Source organism: Tetrao urogallus (genome assembly GCF_951394365.1).
Source record: "Tetrao urogallus genome assembly, chromosome: 3".
NCBI classification, from domain to species: domain Eukaryota; kingdom Metazoa; phylum Chordata; class Aves; order Galliformes; family Phasianidae; genus Tetrao; species Tetrao urogallus.
In genome coordinates, this window is record NC_136815.1 from 11568079 (window position 1) to 11592386 (window position 24308).

At 46.1% G+C, this 24308-nt stretch overlaps 1 protein-coding gene across 1 annotated transcript; it reads left to right on the plus strand.

Moving 5' to 3' along the window:
• Window positions 1-12824: 12824 nt before the first annotated feature.
• LOC306944715 (uncharacterized protein C8orf76-like) lies at window positions 12825-20639 on the plus strand (the record flags this gene model as incomplete). The annotated part of the gene is made up of 6 exons (XM_079533304.1): window positions 12825-12938; window positions 13071-13166; window positions 16047-16190; window positions 16962-17473; window positions 19234-19366; window positions 20433-20639. The coding sequence occupies 6 exons, from the start codon at window positions 12825-12827 to the stop codon at window positions 20637-20639; spliced, it is 1206 nt and encodes a 401-aa protein (XP_079389430.1).
• Window positions 20640-24308: the final 3669 nt, after the last annotated feature.

Genomic DNA, 24308 nt, shown 5'->3' on the forward strand with positions numbered 1-24308 from the left:
TAACAGTATTTGCAGCCCATTGAGACCCCATTTCAGAATGCAGATCTGAATTAAACAAGCTCTGGGTTGGATAATGAGAGATGCAGGGTACCTACATTTCCTCTAGGCTAGATGCACATTGTAAGTCTTTCAATTATGCCAAGGGTGAGAAGAATCCGGGTGAGTTCAGATCTGAAAACATCAGTTGTATGCACTTATTATTACTTATAATCTGTTTTGTTTTAAAAGAAGAATCCATTAATTACCAGTTTATTTCATGTTTACAGCATGTATGTATTTGCACTGTGTACTGTGGGAGAGAGGGAGACACCTTCCAGAGGCCTCCTGCATCAGAAATGACAAGAAAAGCACTGGAAAGAGCTGTCAGCGTGCTGGTGGCTGACAGGACGGACTGCTTTGTCTGTAACTTGTGGTCGTGGCTGGTTGGAGCTCAAAACTGCTGGTGACTGTGGTTAGTCCAGATTCATCTCATCTTATGTTAGGCTGCTGTGCTCCTTACCATGGTGCCCAAGGCATACTGCATAGTCTGAGAGAAATAGAAATTGTCGAGGGGATACAGCACATCTTCATTCTCCCTGAATTGATGTGAGCATCAGTTCCTCTGGAGCGAAAGTTGAGCTTTCTCTTTCATCTGCTGTCTCTGCCAAGAGTACCTGATGTTACGATGCTAGTTAATGCTGTCTTTGAAATACAGTTAACTGAGGATGAAGGTAATCCTTTGCTAGAGTTGAGAGGGAGAAGGGCTAAAAGCAAGCAAGCAGTGTCACAGCTGGTGAGCCATCCACTGTCCCTGGCCACGGTGCTTCATAGCATGTTCTGCTCTTGCTTCTGAGTACAATGGAAAGCACAGTTCTGTCTAAGTAATGCTGGCTTCCCAGTGACACCCTCTTAATAACCCCAAGATTGGTGTGAGTTAGAAAGTCGGAGTTACTCTCCCTTGCTTTGAATGAACTAAGGGAGTGCTTGTGTGGTGTGCAAAGAAGGGAAAATGCAGAATCTTGAAGAGACTGTCTGTTGCTTGCCCTGCAGAATTCACTTACCTAGAACTTGCTGAGCAAAACAAATGTCATTCTTGCTGTTTTGACAGAACAAGTGTTGCAGTCTTTCGTGTTTAGCATGTAGAAATTTCTGCTTTGATTTGAAAGCAAAAGAAAGATATCTGGCACCTCGTGATTAGAATTTACTGGATTATCTCTAATACACCTTAGTAAATTAGGCCATTTGATTTTTCAGCTTTGTCCAATAATGATTTTAAAACTTTTTTTTTTTTTTTTTTTTCCACAGCATTATATGCAGTATTGTTTCTGTCTGTAACTTTGAAGGAAACTCATGCAGAATCCACACATGGCATGAAATGTTTTTTCTCATGCATGACTTCCTGACTTTGGGCAAAATCCTGTTTTCCTCCTGCTCACCAAGGCAGGCAAATACACTCCCTTCTCCTCCTCAGAGCAGAAAAAGGACTTTTGAAGCCCATGCAAAGTGATTCACAGCGCGATGCAGTCCCAAAGGCCAGAAAGCCCCAGCATGCAGACATTCTCCTCCTCCTTCTCTATTTTCTCTGAAATGAGAGCACAGCAGTAACTCTGACAACTGGTCTCTGGCTGCTGAGTAATAAGCTGTAGTTTAAGGTCAGGAGTATTTTCCCTTTTGCACTTAATGGAGTACTGTGTATTCGAATTGGATCTCAGTGTTTGCTTTTGTAGATACGACGGTCCCAATTTGCATCCTCCACCACCTCCTCCTCTCTGTATATTCATATCTCCCAAGGAGAGAAGATAATTGTTAAAATTCCGTAATGTTAAATATCCCTGCCCTTACCTGAATACACACAAATGTAGAGCGCAATGAAATATAGTTGCTTTCTTTAATTTATTATTTATTGGAAGATAATTTTGCCTGCATTTAGTAGTAATGAAAATATAGTATTGATGAGAGAGCAGTAAAACAGTTGAGAGGTGTTCACAGTGCCTGGGATGATCGTATAAATTCCGGATGGGAAAGGCAAGTGCAGGGCTCATTTCCCTGCCCTGAGCAGTGCTGCATTATGCCTGTGTTCTCCACCAGGCTTTTGATATCCTAGGGCTGAGTAGATGTGGTATGTGGCATGACACAAACTTGTTGGGTCAAGTGACTTAAGGTTTGTGATGTATTAAAACTAGGTAGGAAATGAAAGCTGTAGCAGAAGGCGAACATTTCTATAACTGTACGTGCTCAGTAGCTTGAATTTGTGTATTATTATCTCACTTTTGAAAAGGGAGGTTTTGAAGCACAGGCAGTTTGTAGACAATATTTTCGAGCTTTTGGGTTTTTTCCTTCTACAGTGAAGAGCATCTGCATTTTTTTCAGTGGATACTCATTTAAAAATGACTTAATGCAGCATTTAAAATGTGGAATGGTAACTGTGGATCCCACGGCACTTTTCATGAATTAAGGTGGGATTCACCTGATTGTATGTCGATGTCTGCACGTGAGCAAGGCACCGCAGTAGCTGATGGGTATAGCTAACGAGTGCGTGTCAGCAGCTCATCCTGACCGCCTACAATCGATCAGACGAGCTGCACCCTAAACTCCACTGACTGTTACAAGTGGCTGGCAGACACTGGAGCCATCTGAAGTTAGGTGAGATGCAGCCTCACCTTGGAGCGTGCTGGCTGGCTGGCAGCACTGGGCGTTGTGCCCCGTTAGGCTCTCCTTGTGGTTAGCCGTGGTTCTGTCCTCCGCTGCCCACCTGGTGCATGTTGGGAGGTGTGAGGCCTTGCTTTGGTTTTGGTTGTTATTCTAGAGCAGGCGGCACTGCAGTGGTGGATAAAGTAACTGATCCTTGGTTAAAGAACTGTGGCGTAAACATGGCTTGGGGGTTTCTAAAGTTTTCGAGAACCTTACTATATGAACATCGGATTGTGCGTATCTTAAAATGTGGTAAGACAAGTAAGGCTTGTGTCCCCACTGATCAAAGCATTTCCTCACACTTAGTCAGTATTAGATATCTATAATGAAAGTTATTGTAAAGAATCTGCCAGAATGACGGAAGATTCGAGTTGTCTTCATTTGTGATACAAAACAGCCAACCACAAGAGCTCCACTACGATTCGGAAATGTTCCCCATGCTTACAGTTCCAGCTTACAGAAGCATTTCCAATTCTGCTTAGTTGGTTATCTGCATGTATGCTTACAGTTTGTACAGAAATGCACTAAAAATGAGTTGCCCGACCCGGGAAGGCTTTATATTGTATAGAAAATGTGGCACTAGGTACTGCTCTTCATGTGCACAGGAGAGTTAACAGGTGTCGATCTCGTTTACAGAAATGATGGAGCTTTGCAATTTTCTATAATACATTGCAATATATTTAAATGTCCTGTTTGACATGTGAATTGAAATTAAGTTAATGCATCGTTATGTATTTGAATATGAGGAAGACGATTCACTAACGACCAGCAAGGTTTTTAGAAGGTGTCCAGTATGTAGCAGTCTGTGTGATCTGTCTGGTGTATGTGATGTTGTTAAAGGAAGCAACACTACTAGTATCGTTTAGAATTAAGAGTTTCTTACGAGTGATGCAATAGCTTACAGTGTCTTTCCTTTGTAGCTGCCCAATGTGGTGAAGGGGAAGCAATTGTTGAAAAAGTTCAAGATAACTGGTTAACTGTGAATGGGCCTAATCTTTCGTGAAACCAAGAAAATATTTGGACACACACAGGACTTGAATACTCAAAAGGATTGGAACTTAGTGTTGTGCCAAAGTTAAACTACTGCAGTTGGCAGAAGTTCTGCACTGTAAATAGAAGACTGATTAAAAGACAGCTTGTAAAAAAGAAAAAAAGATCAAATTTTAATACACTACGTTTTTATTCTGATACATGACGGAAACATTCTGTTTTAGACCTTTTTTGAAGAGGCTTCAGTGACCACTAGATTTTGTCCTCTTATATTTTGTTTGGCCTAATACTATATGTTCTAGTAAGATGGGCTTTACTGCCTGTGTTCTTTGATACGTGATTAAGCTTATAGCTTTGAGTGACCAAACATTTTACAGAGTAAAAGTTCTTAGAAACACTATAACGTAACTGATATTTCTGTGTCTTATTTATCAGGCTCTGCACAAACTTGGGAAGTTGTGCTGGACTTGTACAACTTACATGTGGGAACGCAGCACACTGCTTGGTATTACAAAGCTAAGCCTTTGAGGCAGTACAGATCTTGTCTTTGGATTTATTTTTGTTATTTTTTGAGGCAATGAGATGAACGGATGCTGCTGTAAAATATTTGTAATATTGCCATTATTGCTTTCTGTAGCAACTACTGCTTTTGTTTCAACAGATAAAGAAAATAAATCAGAGATAGAAAAATCCCAAAAGAAGCCGGTAGAAGAAAGGATCACGTGGGAACTTCTGAAAATAAACTTTGTACCAAAAAATTTGAAAACAGAAATAATGGAATAAATGTCTCCTTACTGACTGTGTGCTTTTTAAAAAGGATGTGCAGAAACCGGCAGCCGCGTTCGCATGAAAATGTCACCATCTTCTTGAGGTGTCTTTTTTCCCCATCCACAAAGCCGAGTGTCAGCGACGCCTCAGGTGCGTTAGGTTTGGAGACGTGTCCTGGCTGAGGAGCCGGCACGAAGCAGCCTCACGTGAGTCAGTACAGCAGGGTGGTGCTGCCTCTTCTGCCCCATCAGCAGGCCAGGGCTGCGTGCAGCATTTTGCTCTGCGCTCACATTGAAAGTACCTGGTGTTGGAGGAGCAGGGGCGAGCAGCAACCACTTCACTTCCCTGCTGGAGTCCTTGTCGGTTGGATGTCACGCTTGGTGACTTCAGGGCTGCTGTAAAATGTGTGTTTTCCTCCGAGGGGACCGGGTCTGAGCACGTTCTGTTGAATGCCGCATCCCGGCAGGGCGAGTCACTGCAGCGCTCCCTTGGAGGCAGCAGCGCTGCCTTCCCTCAGCGGACGCACTGCCCCACTGTGTGGTGCCCTTCTCGAGGCCCAGCTGGAGAGGAGCTGGCACCCTGCCCTCAGCTCAATCCCTGCATGAGAATAAGCTGAAGTCCGCAGAACCGTTCCCGTGCTGTGGTGTGGGCCAGTCCTGACAAATGACAGCCCTGGCTGAAGCGGTGACCTGTGCGCAGGGCTGGAGGCGAGCGCTCGCCGTTGGGACAGCTTGGTGCTGGGCCAAACAGTTTACTCAGTTCAGTGAAAAAATCAGGAGGGAAAATAAAGAATGTTTGTTCTAGATTCCATCAGCTAAAGAGAGAGTTATGAAAAGCTTTGGGCTGTGTTTCTTTAAACAGTTACCTTTTTGTTTACCGTGTTGTCAATGACTCCAAAACACTGCAGCTCAGTCCCTATTTTGACAGGAGACCAGCTGGCCCTCTGGCTTGTTTCTCCTCTCCCAGCCTTCTCTTCCCAGCCCCTTCCATCTTCCAGTTGTTCTCATAACAATACTGTCAACTGCTATTTTTAATAATTTGAATACCACTTTGTGCAATGCTTTGCTTTTCTCTCTGCACCAGAAAGTCCCTTCTGGAGTGACGTTAAGTTGCTTCCTGTGGAGTTTGCTTTGCTTTGAAACGCTGCTGGTGGTGGTCTTCAGGCTGTTTGACTGTTTTCCAACATTTTTGGTTGTTAAACAACTTGTTGCACTTCAAATATGCATATTTCTACTGCAGTAATGTTGGACTGTTAGCATTGTGGCTGTTTCCTTTCAGTCTCAGATAATATCTATTTGGTAGAAGAAAAAAAAAGACAGGAAAAGGGAGATACATTGGTTGGCTTATCTGGATGATTTGGGTGAAGATCAAGGTTGGTGTTGGTAGTAATTCACTGAGTGATTTCTTATTTCCCTAAATGAAAACCAAACAGGAGAAAACATAATTGCAGCAAAGTCCATCTTAAGTGACTAACGTGAAAGAAGCCCCACAAAATAACCTCTAGTAGTGGCACGCTCTGAATCAAAAGAGACGGTGCAAATATTAATACAGTTGTTAACTGCTCTCAAACCTTCAGTTCCTCCCCAGCGTTGCCCAGTGCCTCCAGGTGAAATCCATCTGCGAAGATTTCTGTGCAGGCATTGCCCCCAGCACACACAGAGCACAGGGACTGGGGCTCACTGACGCCCTGTGAGGGAAATGCCTGTGCATTTTTCTTAGCAACGCCACAAAGGCAGAAACTGCACCACAGGTATAAGTTGTCTGGTGTTCATTTCACTTCCAATGATTTAAGGAAGGATGTAATGGTGGGAAAAGTCCATTCTCAATTTCTGCATTTTGTTTGCATGTGTGCATTTAACAGTGCTTTCCCTCTGCTTTGCCTCGTGCTTTCTGCAGGCATCGATACTTGGACAAGGCAAGCGTGAAAGCCATATGAGCTAAATTTAATAGCAGTTTCCACTTGGTGCTTTCCAGCTCAGCATGGGAAACAAGGCACTGGAGAATCAAAAAAAGCCAGACGGGTTACTTCCATGTGGAGGCAGTTACCTCTCCATACGGACAAGGAGATGGGGACTGGAGAAGCCCACAAGTCACTCAAGGGCAAATCCTGAAGCCCTGGATCTGTGTCTTTGATGTGCCTGTTTTTTTCTTTATCTTTTTTTGCCTCTAATTCTATTGATTTGTTTCTCAGTTCCTGCAGAACAATATTGTAGGGTGTCAGCTTAGTTTAATGGGTGCTGTACAACAGAGGTGTGCAGCAGCCAGATGCTGATGCTTCAGTGATGTCCTGGAGGAGATGCTACAGGAGTCCTCCCAGTCCCAAGGACCTCGTAGCTGTGAAGTTTTAACACAGCCTGATTTAATCCCAAGTAGCAATTAAGCAACAAGCACAACTGTTGCCATGTTGCCAGGGGAAGTTAATGAGTTTTCAATGAGGCAAACCAATAAAACTGAAAAAAAAAAAAAAAGGTGCACAGAAGGAGGCATACACATCTCTCTGCAAGTCTGGGGTTTGGTCCAGTTAGAGCAGCAGGTCAGTGATGCCTTTGTGGTGGTTTGTGTGTCAAGTTTGTATCCGCTGATTGTCAGGTGCAGCCTTAATGCTTGCCACAGATGGCTGAGCAGCATCCTTGTGACTCCTGTCAGTTCAGGAAGCGTGTGGAGCTGCAAGGGAGGATCACTGCTTGAAGACTGTCCCAGGCATCTGATCACCTTTCTTTCCAAAAAGCCTAATTCCTGTTTTCAGCAGCATTCCTGCCCAACCCAAGGGCGTGCTCGTTCTGCTCAGCATTCATCTTACAAGACATGAAATAGTTGCAGAGCCCATTAATGGCCGAACACATCAGTGCTTAGCGCACCCTTTTGGCAATAACAACTTCATTGGGTTTTGTGAGACCTGAGGGGGAAGGATTATGGCCTAGTTAATATGGCTTACCAGCAATTTGAAAGGCTGCGCTGTTGGAAGGTAGATAAGCAAATGAACTGTCTTTGGGGGATGCATCCTCTCTTATCCGTCTTAAGATAAGGGAGATCTTCTGGCTTCTGTTACCAAGCAGTTCTTTTTTTTTCTTATTTCTGTGATGCACAGCCCTTCATCTCCCCATTCATTTTGGTCCTGTCTTCATAGAACTGTGAGCTGGCTGGCTGATTTACACAGAAGAGGAATTCCATGGCCCACTGGCCTGCACACTCCTGCTCACGCTACTCTGGTTTCAGAATCCTGTCCTCCTGTTGCAGACTGTGAGGGTAGGGTGTTGGAGCAGTTTGTAGGGTGAGGAACCATTTCATCTCCCTTACTTGCCTTTCCTTAGTGCTCGCTTTACCTTCAAGGACAGACCTACACTTAGCAAATGAAGCTTTGTCACATTTGGCTGGTTTCTCAACAAGCTTGAGATAGATGGAGGTTCATCCTGTTTCTACCAGCCCTTCTTTGAAGATATGCTGAGTTTGAGACAAGTATCATTTTTCTCTAATTTTGGTTGGTGGCATCTGGGAGCTTAGGCTCAGGGGTCAGACTTTCACCACTCTCAGTGTGACCGCCTATTGCTTGAGAACAGACTGCGCTTGAGGTCTGCAGTTGTGTCTCATACTACTGTAGTAACATTTGCTAGTGTTCATCAAAGCTCACCAGAGCTTTAACTGCAGTTTTGCTTGTTGAATCACTTTTTCTTGTCTCTTAGTTTGTACCAGAGATAGCCTTGGTATGCCCTTAGCCATGAAATGCTGTTTGTGTTACCCTCCTGTGCCAGTCATGGACAATATCCCATTATGTTTGGCACCACGCAAAGAGGATGAAAGATGGTTTCTGCTGTAGAGATCTTGCAGTCTCAATAAAAGGCAAGAGACAATAAGTGCGGGGAGAAAAGGACACATCAAGACGATGTCAGCAAATAAAGAGCTTCTCTTCATGAACGTGTTTAGAGAAGAGCCAATGTTATGACTGTCGAAAAAGAAAACTAGTCTTTCCCCCAAGGTATGAATATTTCACAATGTCTGGAAGATCCCACTTGATGACTCAGGAACCGCCCATCCTTTGAGGAACGCTGCCTGTGGGCCTGAGTGCTCTCTGCACTGCAGGCAGCACGCTTTCTTTGAGGAGAGAATGAGTCTCTTGCTTCCTTCCAAGGGCAGCTCCTTTCCAGTCTGCTTTATTAAAACTATAAACGATGTCAGAGCTGCATTATTCCTTAGCCGACGTGTGTGGGTAGTGCCTACCAAAACAGGGCCCTCATTACCAGCCGGGATTTCTCCTTTCCACTGTGTGTGCTTGATGGTCTCTTGAAACCTCTGTGGTGTGTGTTCTCCTCCTGGAACAAGTGTGCAGGCTGTGGCAAAGACCCATAGAGCCTATCACAATACAAGAAATAATATCAGGAATTAAATAAGCACCAGTGGAGGGAATTCTTTTGAATTAATTCTGCCTCTGACAGGGCTAAAGAAAGGTTGACAGGATTCAAACAAGCTCTGTCTGCCACGCTGTGTTTTCTTTTCCTGGCTGAAAGGCTCAGGTCCTATGGCAGCAGAATGAATTCCTGCCTGTCCTTTGAGATGCCTTTACTGTCCAGGCTTCCTCTGGGCTCACCCTGATGGCAACGTGGAACACATAGGCTTGCCTCCTTGGTTCCATTGGTCTGATTTTCATACGGGGAACTGGTGCTTTAGGCTAGCAGTGCAGCGTGACCTTAGCTGTCTTTAGGAATATTCATCTCTGGCTTCTTTTTATCCGAGAAGCTGCCTACACACAGCAGCTGCAGCAGTGTGGGCTCCCATAGGGCTCATGTATCTGCAAGCCCCTCAAAGCTGCTTCTTCCAGGGCTGTTGGTTTCTGCTGCATGAAGCGAAGGCTAACAGCACCATGGCAAATCATGCCTCGCAAGCTCAGGCAAACAGCTTTACTTAAGTAAAATGGGAATTTGTATTCTGGCAGCTATACTGATGACTTGGGGCTTGCAGGAGAAATTGAGCAAATCTCCAGTGCTGACAAGGCAGAGGAATTTCTAACAGTTGCACTTTTTTATATTGTAACTAATACACGAGGAGCCTTGTAAATGTCTGAGGGGAGGTGGGGGAAGGGGAGAGCCAGGGAAGGAAGAAAGAAGAAAAGCAGTGTTATGCTGTGACTTATGACTCAAACCATGCAGTCAGCTGCTAGGCCCCCTGCGTGGTGCTCAGGAATTGCTTCTCTCCTATCATTGATTCACCAGACAAAGGCATTTTCTGCATTGCAACACACAGCCTTTGCAGACCACGTTGGTATCCTCACAGGCAATGGTGGCTGAAACCCTGAGCCCTGCAGGACTCCTCAATCCGAGCTGGCAGCCAACGGGCTGCTCTTGGATTTGCCCCTGGGAGCGCCTTGCAGTTTGTGTTCTACTTTGTGCTGGGGCCGCATTTCACTTTGATTACTCATGATTCTTGTTCTGTTTTTCTTCTTTTCCATTTGTTCCTAGCCGTCTTGCTGGATTTTAGTGCTGTACTCAGACTGGTGTGCTGCAGCATGACTGGCAGTCCTGGAGGACTGGGAAAGGAGCGCGTGTGTCCGGTTAATGCGAGGAGAAGCGCAGATGCTGCAACTGTTCAGACACCAGAGCTGATGACTGCAGATCCATTTCTGTGTGCTCTGCCTGTCCTGTAGGAGCTCAGCATACCAGTCTGCGTGCAGAGGGAAGCTGGAAGGCTTTTGTGTGCACATATAAGAAGCCTCAGCTGTACTTGCCTACCCTGACATAACAAAACAATCAAAAGCATCATGTGGAGCAAACTCCTGTTTTTCTCAAGACTCACCTGTTAAGCAATTTCCTATGTTCAAGAGCTCTTCTTTGCCAAATGTCAGTTTAAAAGCAGAAGAAACCTCAATTTGATCAAATCTACCTGCCAGAGTATAGTTAATATCCAGGGATTTATGCCAGCTTATCATAGACTCGTGGAATCATTAAGGTTGGAAAAGACCATTAAGATCATCTACTCCAACTGGTTGGCCCATCACCACTGTGCCCACTAAACCATGTCCCTAATGTCTTGATGCTACATCCAGGCATAGCTATGCTCGTATGGAAGATATTTTGAGCATTTATCCACCATCACCACCACCACCACCAAACCAAAACCAAACATCTCTATAGAAGGAACCCTTTCAAATGATCCAAACAAGAACTATGGCCATAAAGGATGTTCTAGTAGGCACAGGTTCATCAGTCTACTTTTTGGATTAAGGAGATACAAGGATAACTTTTCATCTCAGCCTCTCTGAACCTGTATGGTAGTCAGATGGGAGGCAGCAGGTCTTCCTGGAGGAAAGGACTGCTGGGGCAGGGTGAGGAAATAGAACTGCAGTACGCCTAAAATACAAAGCACCTTGTGTCTGGCAGTGCCATGAGGCAGGACAGACAGCTGGAATGGCAAGGTGCTGTTAATCTGCAAGGTTGTCTGAGCCTTTAAGTGTTGCAGAAGCTCTAGGATGGGTCTTTGCAGTGTACCCTTTTCCCATAGCACAGCAATGCAGTCTTGGGAGATTTGGAAAATTCTGTCTTCTGAAAGCTTGAGATTTCACAAGTTTCCCATTCTGCTTTGGGGAAGAAATGAAATCAAATGGAGAAGTTACTGAAATACACTCCCATGGACACTGGCATGCACAGTGGACCAAGATGCTAAAAGAATAATTCCTCAAATGTGCAAATAATTTAAGCATGGGAAACTTCGGTTTAAGTGTTTGTTACAGTATCTTATGAAGTTTCCATTAAGTTGTCTGGTGACCAAAATGTTCACCAGGACTATGGAGAATGCAATGTTCCTGTTCCAAAGGGGAGTACAAGCTTCATTCTCTTAGCACCTTCCTCCCAAAAAAAAACACTTCACAGATGCCAGCAACCAGGTGCCATCAGCTGTCCCAAAACATGGGATCCTTTTGCTCTCATTTTGGTCAGAAAAAATGAAAAGGAAGTTGGTTGGAGAATGACTGGAGAGTCGCAGGCAAAGGGTTGTGATTAATGCTCTATGTCCAGGTGGAGGCCAGTGACAAGAGGTGCTTCCCAGGGGTCTGTCCTGGTACCAGTACTCTTCAACATCTTTATCAAAGATAGATGATGGGATCAAGTGCACCCTCAGCAAGTTTGCAGACGACACCAAGCTGAGTGCAGTTGATACAACAGAAGGAAGGATTGCCATCCAGAGTGACCTGGACAGGCTTGAAAAGTGGGCCTGTGTGAACATAATGAGGTTCAACAAGGCCAAGAGCAAGGTTGCACTTAGCTCAGGGCAATTCCAGATTTGTACACAGACTGGGGGTTGAATTCGCTGAGAGCAGCCCTGCTGAGAAAGATTTGGGGATCTGGTGGATGGGAAGCTGGGCATGAGCCAGCAGTGTACACCTGCAGTGGACAGTTGAGAGCATCCTGGGCTGCAACAACAGAGGGCTGGAAGCAGAGAGAAGGAAGTGATTGTCCTATTCAGCCTCATGAGTACTGCAGTACTGCATCCAGGCTGCGGCCCCCACCACAAGCGAGATGCAGAGTTGTTGAAATAGAGGGCTGTGAAAATCAGAGGGCTGGCGCAGTTCTACAGCGTCAGGCTGAGGGAGCTGGGCTTGTAGAGAAGACTCCAGAGAGACCTTTTTGTGGCTTTCCAATATTTAAAGGGAGCTTATGATCAAGAGGGAAGTCAGCCTTGTATATGGGTCCACAGTGACAGAACAAGGGGGAATGGTTTTAAACTAAAAGAGTAGAGATTGAGATTAGGGGGAAGACTTCTACTGAGAGGGCGGTGAGGCACTGGCATAGCTGCACAGGGAGCTGTGTTGCCCCGTCCCTGGAGGCTCTCAGGGCCAGGCTGTACAGCCCCAGGCACCTGATCTGGTGGGGGGCAGCCCTGCCCATGGTGGGGGGTTGAGAGTGGGGGATCTCTGCAGTCCAACCCACGCCATTTTATGATTCTGTGATGGTAAGACCCCCAGTGCCACACAGCATTTCTGAGTGATGACACTCTCGCAAGGTCTATTCCAGCACGACCACCTCTGATCGTCCTCACGTTGACTGGGGCTCCCCCTGCCTCCTGCGGGACGGCGATACCCCGTTACACACGGGACAAACCCCAACGCTGAGGAGCCGGCACATAAGAGGCGCAGCCCGAGCTCTATGGCGATATCCCCGCACCACGGCGTCTACGGGGCGGCGCTACCAAGGGCAAAGCGGCACGTCTCCCGCCCACCCCGCCACGCCTCAGCGCGTCGCATCGCCTTCCCAAGATGGCCGCCGCCGCCCCTCTACCCCACCGCACCCCCAACTCGTTGACCCCGCGGCCGCGCCGCCCGCCATTCTCGAGCCGCTCCCTCACGGCGCCTCCCGGCCCGGCAGGGGGCGCGCTGCCGGCTCGCGGCCGGCGGAGAGCCGCTCTAGGAGGGGATGGAGCTGCCGCTGGGCTGGGAGTTCGAGGAGGCCGTGTTCTCCCAGAGCAGGGAGCGGGGCGCGGGCGGCGGGGCCGGGCTGCCCTACAGCGCCAAGCGCTGCGAGCCCCGGGTGAGGAGCCGGGGCGGGGTGGGGCGGGAGGCCGGGGCCGCGGGGCCGGGGCCGAGAGAGCTCGTGGGAGCGACTCGGCATGTGGCAGCCGTGGGGTTGCAGATGCTCTGTACGGGTTTGTTTGTGCTGCAGTGGTTCTGCGGTGAGACGAGCGGCGAGGAGGACGCCGAAGTACTGACGGCCCAGAAGTTCCGGGCTGACCTGGCCTACAGGGAACGGGAGTTTGAGGTATTCTCGTGGCTCCTGTGCGCCGGGGCTTTGGTCAGCGGCCGTGGCTGGAGTGTAACTTCAGGGCCTGTAGTCCTCGTGTGTTTAGTGAATATATCTGTGTCTGAACAACCATAGAATATCCCGAGCTGGGACCCAGCGAGCATCGAGTCAACTCCTGGCTCCATCCCTGCAATCCCCCAAACTCTGTGTCTGAGCACTCCCTGGACCCCAGCAGCTCAGGGCCGTGCCCACCCGTTCCGTGCCCACCGCCCCCCGGTGCAGACCCCATCCCTGACCCCCACCCGCCCCTCCCCTGCACAGCTCCATGCCGTTCCCTGGGCCCTGTCGCTGTCACACAGAGCAGAGCTCAGCGCTGCCCTCCGCTCCCTGTGAGGAGCTGCAGCTGCCATCAGGCCTCCCATCAGCTCCTCTGCGCTGAGCACACACAGGGACCTCAGCCCCTACCTCACATATCTTGTCCTCCAGACCCTTCATCATCTTCATAGTGCTCCTCTGGATGCTCCATGCCCTGGAGATGCTAGGTCCTGTGGTATAGAAGTCCAACTTGATGGCACTTTGCATCAAAACCACCCCATTCACCTGAATGAAATCATGATCTGAGCAGGAATCACCGGGCTAGTTAAGATGTGTCCAGACTGTAACAGTTAACTTCATTTTGGCAAGCTTTCCCAGCTGGATGTCATCTCCTTCCCCCATTGTCATTGTGAAGCTGATACAAACTGCGCAGCTCAGCAGAAATGGTGTTTTTCACTTGGAACCAATTCATACCAAAGATATACATCAGAGTGGTTCAGTAGTGGTCACAGTTGCTGTTGGCAATCATTAAAATGCTGTTCGGCCATAGTTCAGTGTGCATATTTATCCACTCGTGGAGATAGTGCCGTGTTCCACCAAGGCTGTCAACATCACATTCGCCTTTCTCAGAGCTCCCCCTGGCTGTCAGGTTACAGCTGGCTGCAGTTGTCAGTCTCCTGAGAGTTGGCTTGTGCGTCATTAGCTGTCCTCCCCCTCTCTTGTCTCTGGTGGCTGGTTATGCTTTTGAGGTGCTTCCATGTTCCCCTTTTGGGTTTCTGCCTGCTGCAGTCCTGGACTCTCTTCTCATGCTGCTTCCTTAGCTTCATTGCTAATCACTGATGATATCTTGCCTCTACCGTCCTGGTTCTAGGACCCTGTCTTTTGTTCTCCCAGATTTGTTTTCTGGTGACAATCAGCTTCTTCTGTCCATGTTTCCGCTCTCATAGCTTCTTGTTCCAGGCTATGGTTTGCATTGCACTCTCCCTGATATCAAAGCCACCAGGACAGCGTCTGACTGCACTCTTCTTGCCCTATCCGTTGGATTACTGGATCTGGTTTTGATTCGGCTTTTTAACATTATTCCCGTGTTGTTGTCACCTTATCTGTTCCTGACAGACATTTTCCAGTCTGAAATGAACGATGATCTGAAGGAATTCACAGAAGTGTGCAGAGAGAGAAGTACCTGAGGCCGCATCAGGCACCCTGCTCTGGCTGCTGACCTGCCTGAAGGGAGGTTTGCTCCCTGCCATGCGCTCTGATTCCCTTCCCTGAGAAACTGACACAGAGAACAGAGCGTCCATTGGCTTCTGTCATGCTGATTCATGTTGGCAGTGTCTGGCGTCAAGTGTTCTTGGGTCTCTGTGGCAGAGCCAGAACCAGGGGGGAGAGTGACAGATTTGAGAATGCTGCCTTAGATCGGTGCCTGGAGATAAGGAAACGGGAATCTCTTCACTCACTGTGAAAAGTGTTGATGCCAACCTAAGCTACTGGATGGGAAATGCCAAGGAGAGCAGTGATCTAAGCCATGCTCATTTTTAGGACAGAGCTGACTGCAGAATCTGCTTGGGATTTATAATGCCGAGTCTGCCAGCGTCATACTCCTTCATTGCATAGCAGAGCAAGCAGAGTGTCCTGCAGCCCTTCTCTGGTCTGTCTGGACAGAGGGGAACTCTCACTTTGCTTGAGAAGGATGTGAGCTTGGCAGGGGAAGAGACATACTTCTGCCATTATGCCAGGAGCTACTTAGGGTATATTGCCTAGAGGCTCTTCTTGTTAGAACTGATCAAATTTGCAAGGAATACCTGAATTTTCATTTTGAGAAAGCTCTGCTCTTTGGTCTTTTGGTTTGAGCTCTCACACAGTGGGGAAGGAACGAATATTCCAGTCTTAGCATCACTGAATACTTAATGTAATGTATTTAAATGTTAATTGGAGTCTTGGTGAGTGCTCTGAGCATTAAGATACAGCATATTGCTCATTCTTGTCTTTTTCCTGGGGCCAATTAATATTTAATAATTTCATGCAAATTCCAATGACCTTGTGAGGAATTTATGTCAGGAATGATGGAGACTCACTTTCCTTGTGGTCTGCTCCGACTGGCTGCTTATTCTGATGGGCTGAGGGACAGACTTTCTGGTTCTCACCTCCTGTTTCTCTCACCAGGGAGTGCACGGGTTTGAAGTGAGGCCTCTCAAAATCAGGATGAGTGCTCTGATCCCTGATTTAGTTGGGATAAAGGTGCCTTATTTCACGTTTGGCCCAGGCCTGGGGGTGAGCTCATACAGTCCCTTCTGCATCAGGCATTGTGTGGGGGAGAGGTGGAGAATGTGAATCCTTACAGGGCTGAGGCATTAATTAGGACTGGGGCTGCCCATTGCTGTCCAGGCTGGGGCAGCTTGGAGCTCAGCTCTTGGCCTGGCCATGTGGTACTGGGGCCTTTGTGTGCTGCTGCCAATAGGTGCTAGCTGAGTTGGGATAAAGAAAAATCGGTTTGGGGATTGCTTTTAAATGAAAATCTCTCATGTTTTTAAATGAAAATGTTTCACTGCTTTGCTTGTCTTTTCTTTTTATCGATGCTACTAGAAAGCTCTGTGTGAATACTCAAACTGCTTGCAGCATTTGCCTCCCGGTAACATTGCCATGAGGCGGGACGTCCAGGAGGGCCAGGCTCGCTGTTTGTCTCAACTAGGAAGGCACAAGGAAGCTCTGGATATTGCAGAAAGAATGGTAAATCACATCCTTTGAACACAAAAAATATTACCAGTAGTTCTTTTATACAGACCATTTTCTGCAAAAATAATCTGTGTGTGTTTAATCCTTCAGGATGTTCAGTGCTCAGAGTATTTGGTAAACAGAGGGTAACTGTCACTGCAGATATAATCACTCTTTAGAAATCAGAACACCCTGTACCACAATGAGTTCCCTGTGCAGGGAGCTGGTAGTCCTGGAAGGGACTAAATATCATGCTCTGCCAGGCAGAATTAATGTAACGTAATAGGAATTATAAGAAAGGGGATAAATGAATGCTTAAGTCTTTCCACTATAAAAGCATCGGTTCAACACTTCCTTTTATTTCCATGTACTTTTCTGCCAAACTGCCACCAAGAAGAGTATCTAACCACAAATGGAGTTTTTCCCATAAAAGAAGATGTCCGGAGGCTCTGAAATCTGCTGATTTTATTGCTGCTGATCATTGTATATAAAAGGTGTTCATATTACTAAGAGGGGCGACTGCATAACATAAGCAGTAATGCATGTAAGCAAACAGCAGTGTTCACGGGCTTCTTTCAAACTGTGATGAGGCCACTGAAGGGATCGCTGCCTGCTTGATCTTGCATGATCTGTATCATGTTGTATTGTTTAAAATTAAGAGAGCGGTAGTGAAAGCTACCTTTAGAGATGTCTGTCTGTCATTACCCGGGGAGACGTTTTCTTAAGCTCTGAAGGATGGTTCTGTTGTTCTGCTCCTGTTATAATCCTTTTTTCTTTTGTTTTCAGAGAAACGGTGCCACAAACACGGATCACTTAACGACTGTTCTCAACCTGCAGTTTGCCATTTATCGGGATCTGGAAAACGTAGAAAAAAAGATCGTGTGTCTGCAGCAGCTGATCTGCTTACATCCCTTCAACCCTTGGTACTGGATGTCACTTGCTGAAGCTTATATGGACCTTTTGCAGGGCTTGTCTCCATTATGCATTCCAGAAACAAACCTACATTGGTCCAGAGAGGTTAGTGATGGTAGTTTCGGAATATCAGCTGGAGGAGAGATTAATCTCCAGCCTCACAGATCGGACTGCCGGAGCGAAGGCCCTCGGTCCTGCCCAGCTGCAGAAACAAAGAGTGAGAGCTCAGCGACCTGCAGCAGCAGCCAGGCTGTAACAGAAATGCTCTGCACTTCAGACAACACTGGAAGGAAGGCTGAAGGGAAACAGGCAGCCTGCGAGTCATGGGAGCCGGACTTGGCAAAGCATGTTGGCGTAAAGGCGTGTGCCTCTTTTGTTAGAGCAAGGTAACAAAGTACACTCTTAGAATGGTGTGAGATTCTCCCAGTCCAGAGCAATTTTAAGCATGTTATTCCCCAGCCTTAATGTACTCAGTTTACATCTCTGATTTAAAGATTTGTTCCAGCATTGGTAACACCAACCTAGAAAGAAAAGAATGGACTCGTAATTGAGATGTAAAAAGTGAAACTCACCAGCATGGTAGCTATGAACAACTGACATTTGGGTGGAAAGACAAAGCCGGTGTCACGTGTTGTTGAGAAGTAAAGCATTTTTTAAATAATCCCATTATACAACTCCTTTCAAATAATTATATACAAAAGGATTTTTTCTCCTCTAAATGCTCCTGCTAGAGCGTGGCTGTTCCTGCTTTGGTATTGAAGATGCAGCAGCTGAAGTCCCCCAAAGGGAAGTGAGCCCGTCTTCCTTCTGCAAGTGCCACCTGGCTTGTTTGCCTGCAGCCTCTTGCCTGAGCGAAAATGTATTATTTTAATAATACACCAATTTGCATAACGGATGAGGTTGAAAAATGAACTCTGTGGCAGCTGACTGACAGGGCTGCATTAACATGCTCTTCCTCTTTATTCCCTCTCTTCCTAAAATTCTTGCACACAACAAAAATCTCCTAAATATAATAGTTCAAAGAGATAATTAGGAAATGTTTCTTGTTAAAAGAGTCTTGTTTTTTTTCCCTCTTGCCTCTCAATAACATATCAGTACTGAATGTGATTAGTGCAGTTTTATGGACTTCTGAACATGTTTACAGAGAACACCTTATAACTGCTCTCTGCGGGCAACATTTGGGAAACATAAAGACAGTTTTTATCTGTACTTTGAAAGCAAGTGACTTTATTTGCTGCCTGGGAGAAGTTAACAGATTGAGTACTGGTATCTAATAAGCTAATTCGTATTAAAATAATCTGTGCTTCTCATCTCAGTGATGAACCAGACGTACTGAAACAGTGGAGGCAGTTCTGGGATTTCCTTGCTTGACTGCACGGTGGTGGTGTGCTTTGTTTCCAGGCTGGATGTGGCTCTGGGCAGCCTGGTCTGGTGGTTGGCAACCCTGCACACAGCAGGGGTGTTGAAACCAGATGATCATTGTGGTCCTTTTCAACTCAGGCCATTCTGTGATTCTGTATTGGCATATGCACTTCTCTATGTGAACTTCCCATCGCAGGGTTACGTTTTAGCTTATCTGGTGCTTTCAGCTCTGCTGGGTTTATGTGAGACGTGGGTGCTGCATGGGTAAATTCACTGCTATATTCAGTGAATGAGGATCGACTCCTCAACTTGTGGGCCTCTGCCTTCAACTTAAGAGTGGTGGAAAGTTTTAGAAAATACCCCCACACTAACCTGTGCGAGGATGTTTGGTGTTTGTTGAAACAAAACCAAATTTCTCTCTTCTCAGGTTGCGAAGATGGCCGCTGCTGCATGCAGCAATGCACTGCTGTCTCCTTAGGCCTTAATGAGGATGAGGGATACTCAGTACAGCACTGCTAATGCTCAGTGCCCCAACTGCACGGGGGGAAAAATGGTTGTGTAGAGGCACCAGAGATACTTGGCATTTCCTTATTCTGAAGTTCTTCTCTGTATTTCTTCAGTCATTGTGTGCACACAGAATGACCTTAATAGATCGATATGGATGTATTCAGTTTCCTCAGCTGGCAAAGGTCAAGAAGAGCTGTTTTAAAGTATTGTCTCGTAGTTGGATTTAGTTTAGTTTAGTGCCAGTTGTACCCTTTCTAACTGCTTATTTTCATTCCAGGCTTTTACTTCAGCTTACTCAACTGCAACAGTCATCCTTTGCTCTCGAAAATAACATAAAATGTCAGAAAGAAATTGATGACAAAGTGGCACAGTTTGGTTTAAATGAAAACTCCCTGCTGCAGGTGACCAAGGTAAGAGAGTGTTGTCTGCATGTGTGTTCGCCAGGTCCTCGTGGAGGGACGTGGGCCAGCTCATGTTTGCAGGTGCCTGACTCTCCCCTGGGCTAATTAACCGTGCCAGGAAGCAAGGTACATTAGCCAGGGCGATGTCCTGGTACTGCATTATCTGGGACTGACTGTGATAGCTGTGTAGCTGGCTTATGTCATGCGGGTGTATCTCTGTTCTGCTGAAATTCTCCTTACAGGAATGCTCACGGTTGTTAGGTTTCTCGCTAGACTTGTATTTGCAGGTGCATCATTGCTGTGCATTTCCTGGGAAGCAAGTTTTATCTCTGCCACTTTAGATGCCACAGAGTGAATCACATGTATGAAATGCAAATGGAGATGTCACCGAGGGCTACTGGATTATTCAAGTCTTCGTTCTTTCAGCAAATTTTCAGAAAAAGTTCCTCTTACATTGTTTCTTTGTTCCATTTGATGTACTGGGTTCTAACTTAAAAGAACCACAGAGGAGGAGAATGATGTTGTATGGCTTTATTCATAGAGCTTAAACATTTCTAGCGTCTATGGAGTTCTATTTAAAAGAACAAAAGGAAGCCAAAAAATGTTTAACTTCACTGTCAGCATTGTCAGGCTTCAGTTAATAAAAGCCAAGTCCTTGCCGAGTTGGCAAGCGAAGCTGTGGGCTTTCATCCATGAGAGGGCAGCAGCATGCAGACTATCCCAAGTTTCCACAGGGCTGCCGACGAGCAGCTGCTTTCCTCGCTTCCCTTGGTCTGAAGCCCCCGGTGAGAGATCGCTGCTGGTGCTCCTGGGGCAGGCGCTGATCGCAGGGCTGGCGATGGGGCTTGTGCTGCTGTTCAGAGGGCAAAACTCCCCACGTACAGTTGTACCAGAAGTTGGGAGGGGCTGTGCAGCTGCGAAGGTTGGGCTCTCAGTCCTCCATATTTATGACAGTGCAGCAGGCAGACAGCTTGGTTGTGACTTGGAAGCGCTTCCTAGATGGCGGATGGTTCTTGTGTTCTGTTATTAATGTCACATTACTTGTTTCCTGTCTTTGTTCTTACTGCGGTTGCAGGTGATGGGAGCAGATCTTATACCAGAAAAACTAAAGGAGGAATTTCAGGGCGAGGTAAAATGCATAGGCTCTTCAGCACTGTCATCACTGGTAACCGCATCGGCCGCGGAGTTTGAAATCAAATGGTTCGATATTCTGCGAGATGATTTATGCCACTTGGACAGGCAGTTCTCTTCAGAGACACACACCCCACCTCTGGCAACGTAGGGCTGTTGTATTTATTGTCATGGCTTCAGAGGATTATGGAATGATGCACGCAAAACGTTCGTGTTGTATTTTTTACGTTTTCTTATAGTATGTATTTCAAGAAAGTAAATCTCTGCATTTGAAGTCGTGGTGTCTGATAGTTTTTTTTTGTTCACAGATTTGTTTGTATTCAAAATAATAAGAGATCCAGTATAAAATGGAGTTTTCCAGGGTAGCTGTCCATCATAAACCTCACAGTGTTCTTGAAGCACCAGTGATTTTTTGGGGCCTGTGATGCAGCTCTTCCTTCCTGATGTCCAGTTAGAAAATGTTTTGGTTTTGAATTCTATGTTGTTGCACTTGGAGCCACAGAATTAGCCATTTTCTTAATTAAAAGTGGTAATATTTCTAGATTAATTGACATCATAGTGATTTTCTTTTCAGAGCTGGATGGCTGGATCTTAAATACATTTATGCTGTGAAGTTGTCAATAGGAATAACTTCATGTTTTTGGGAAAATATCTAAATAGTGACTGTTTAACTTAGGAGTGGAAGCAGATTTCCTCTAGGCTGAATGTTTTTGCAGGCACACAGCTCGCTACAGCCCGCTCCTCAGTGTGCTTACACATGGAAAGCCAAAGCTGCCAGGGTTGTTTATATGTAGTGAAGAGTGTTCAGTCAGAGCATATCCTCTGTAAAACCCTGCGAGGAAGGAAAAGCCTCTGCTGTGAAAATCAGCAGCATTGTTCCTGCATCGTGCAGATCCTTACCTGTGCTTTCAGCTCACAATGCCACCACTTTGCTTTATGTTCTGAAGTGCTGATGTTACGTGCTTTGGGCGTGCAGAAGGCAGCAAATATCTTCTTTCTTTTGTTTGAAACAATTTACATTTGAGGTAGAAGTGTGCTCTTGCCCCATTTGATCCCATTAAACTGTGACTCTTACTGGCTTTTTGTAAACCTATAGTTTATAGTGTAAAAGGAGGAATCTCTCAGATGTAATTGACTTTTCTTCATGTGTCTTTTCCTCATGTTCTCTTGGGGTTTCATTCTGCAGTATTAAGGAGTGCTGAAATTTTCAGTAACTCACAGTGGAAACGTACTTCACTGTACATGTACAAACTTTTTAGATGCAGCTGCAACTTTGAGATGGGTTTTAAAGCTTTAAGGTGCATGTTAAGACATCTGTGCTAACACTTGGTATAGTGTATCCTCCTGCTAAACCGGCTGTAAAACGTCTCCAACAAAATGGAATATTGCCTTCGGCCATGTCGAATTATCTTTGATAGTTTGGTGACTTAATGTGATTAAACCACATCCTGGCCAGCTCGTTACGAAAGGTGATGCCTTGGCAAGTACACATGGCTAAGCATTAATTCATAACATATTACAGAATATTCATTTTAGTCATGCGTGTGTTTGCTAGGTGGAAATTGTTGTGTGTGTGCATGAGTTGAGCAGGCTGGGATGGCAGTGAAGCCCACCTGGGATGCACACACTGCTTTCATCAAGCAGCCTGCCCTTGTGTTTTCAGTAGTGACTGTCCTTAATGGATTATAAATTAATTACGATGTTGCCATCAACAATAGAATGCATTAAAACAAAGGCACAGCAAACATAATGCCAAACATATCAGCAAAAGTAGTTGAGTTACTGGAACTGGGACTTCTCCCAGTTTCTTCTTAAACTTATGGTCATGAGCAGCCTCAGGGGACATCCCACAGCTCCTAATCAAGTTCCATAGTTACAGTGTTGGAACAAGCTTTTGTGGACCCGGGTTTGTAGAGATATTTCATGGGAACTCACCAGATGATTTGGCTCCACTGTTTAGAAGGTGGAAATGGCAGCGTGTGAAATGCTTGCCAAATGCTGTCATTTCATGGCTGAGCTGTCTGAAACACACAGTGACATGGTCAGCCCCATTTGGGGACTTTGGTGTGTGTGGCTGGTGAACATGTGGCTGTCTCACACTGGCAGCACAGCAGTGAACTCCCCAGCACTTGGCAGGGCGGATGCAAGCAGCACTCCTCAAGAACAGGCACAGTTTTCTCAAATACAGCAAGAAAGCAAAAATGTTGTTTTTAACCACTGCAAAGAAAACAACATGAATGTTGCTCCGAATGCGTTGCATAGTTACTGCTCAAGTCAGCAGTGTTTATTGTGCTGGGCTCTGGAACATTCCTTGGTCTCATTGTGCTGGCTATCTCTCACCTCTGCTACTTGCACTCCTCCTTTTCTGGCCCACTCCTCACTTTCAGCATGCCATCTCCAACCCCAGCTTTCTGCTTCTAATCTCAGAGGGGCTTTGCACTTCCATCTTGTGTCTGAATGCCTCAGCATCACTTCAGTGCTCACATAACTCTACATCTGCCTGCAACAGCTTTCTTTGTGTTTTGGCTCTTACAGTATTAATCTTATTGGTATTAATACTTGCACTGGTACTCCACACTGAGTAGTTACATAGCAGATTTAGCATTGCCAACTCCAAGAATCTGTTAACTGTTGCCAGGGCTGGGCTTTGTCATTCTGATGATCTCTCATGATCCAGGCCCTGGGGCAGGACCCTCTAACCCCAGTCCTGATGCTCCTGGAAGGATCAGTGTGTGCAAGCACAGGCTCCTGAGATGTTGTGCTGTTGAGCATTTGAATCCTGCTGCCTGCTTCTGAGGTGAAGGAAGGCATTACTGCTGGAACTAGCGAGGCTCACGCTGCTCTCAGCACACAGTAGCGGTGTTTGTACCAGCCCTTCCCTTGCAGCAGGCTGATGAGGGATGTCAGCATCCAGCTCCAACCTTTCCAACAGGTACTTTCTGCAGCTGCCTGTAAGCACACGTTCCCTTCATCGCCGAGCGATCGAGCCTGTGGGAGCCTGCGAGCATTTTTGGCATAACTCCTCACTGAAATGGTAAACTCTTGATTGTTTTCCATCAAAACTGAAATTCATTCACTTAACATTCGGGTTCAGCTGTCATCTGAATTAACGCAAGCTGTATCTCTGGTCCAGAGCTGAAATTGGCTCTTAACTCACAACACTCCATCAGTGCTGTTAGCATGTCCCTCACCTACTTCTCATTAGCTGCCCTCTCTGAGACTTCTGCAGGCAAATCGTGTGGGCACAGTGATGAGAAGGGCTTCAGTTTGGATTTCACGGGTCGTGACTGGAGGGAATGAAGGCTTCAGAGTGAGAGAGCAGTGAGCCCACAGCCTCCTCCATGCCACCCACAGCTGGGATGCAACAGGATCGAGGGACTGAACCAAACTCAGAAGAAAAATCACAGTTAGGCAGTGGGGACACACGCTTCATCCTGCTCCTGACAGTTTCAGAAGGAACAAAATGCAATTCCTTATCAGCTGTGCTCTGGCTGTATGGAAATGATTTTGGAAACAAAGATAGTAAGGTGCACAAGAGAAGATGAAGCAACAAAATGATTCTCAAAGGCATTTTAATGAAAGTCTTCTCTTTTATTTACCATGTTGCCTTGTCATATTTAGACAACTCAGTAGAATTCTCATAGGAATGAAAACTTCCCTTCTTCCCAAGGAATCAAAAAATGTTGTTATGTACAGACATTTACAATGATATGCAAGGGTTTAGTGTTATTTTGTTCTCCAAAATCTGACTCCATAAGTAAAAATGTTCACATGCCCATGTAGCATGCATTGTCTTTTACCTTTTACAATGTTCTGTAAA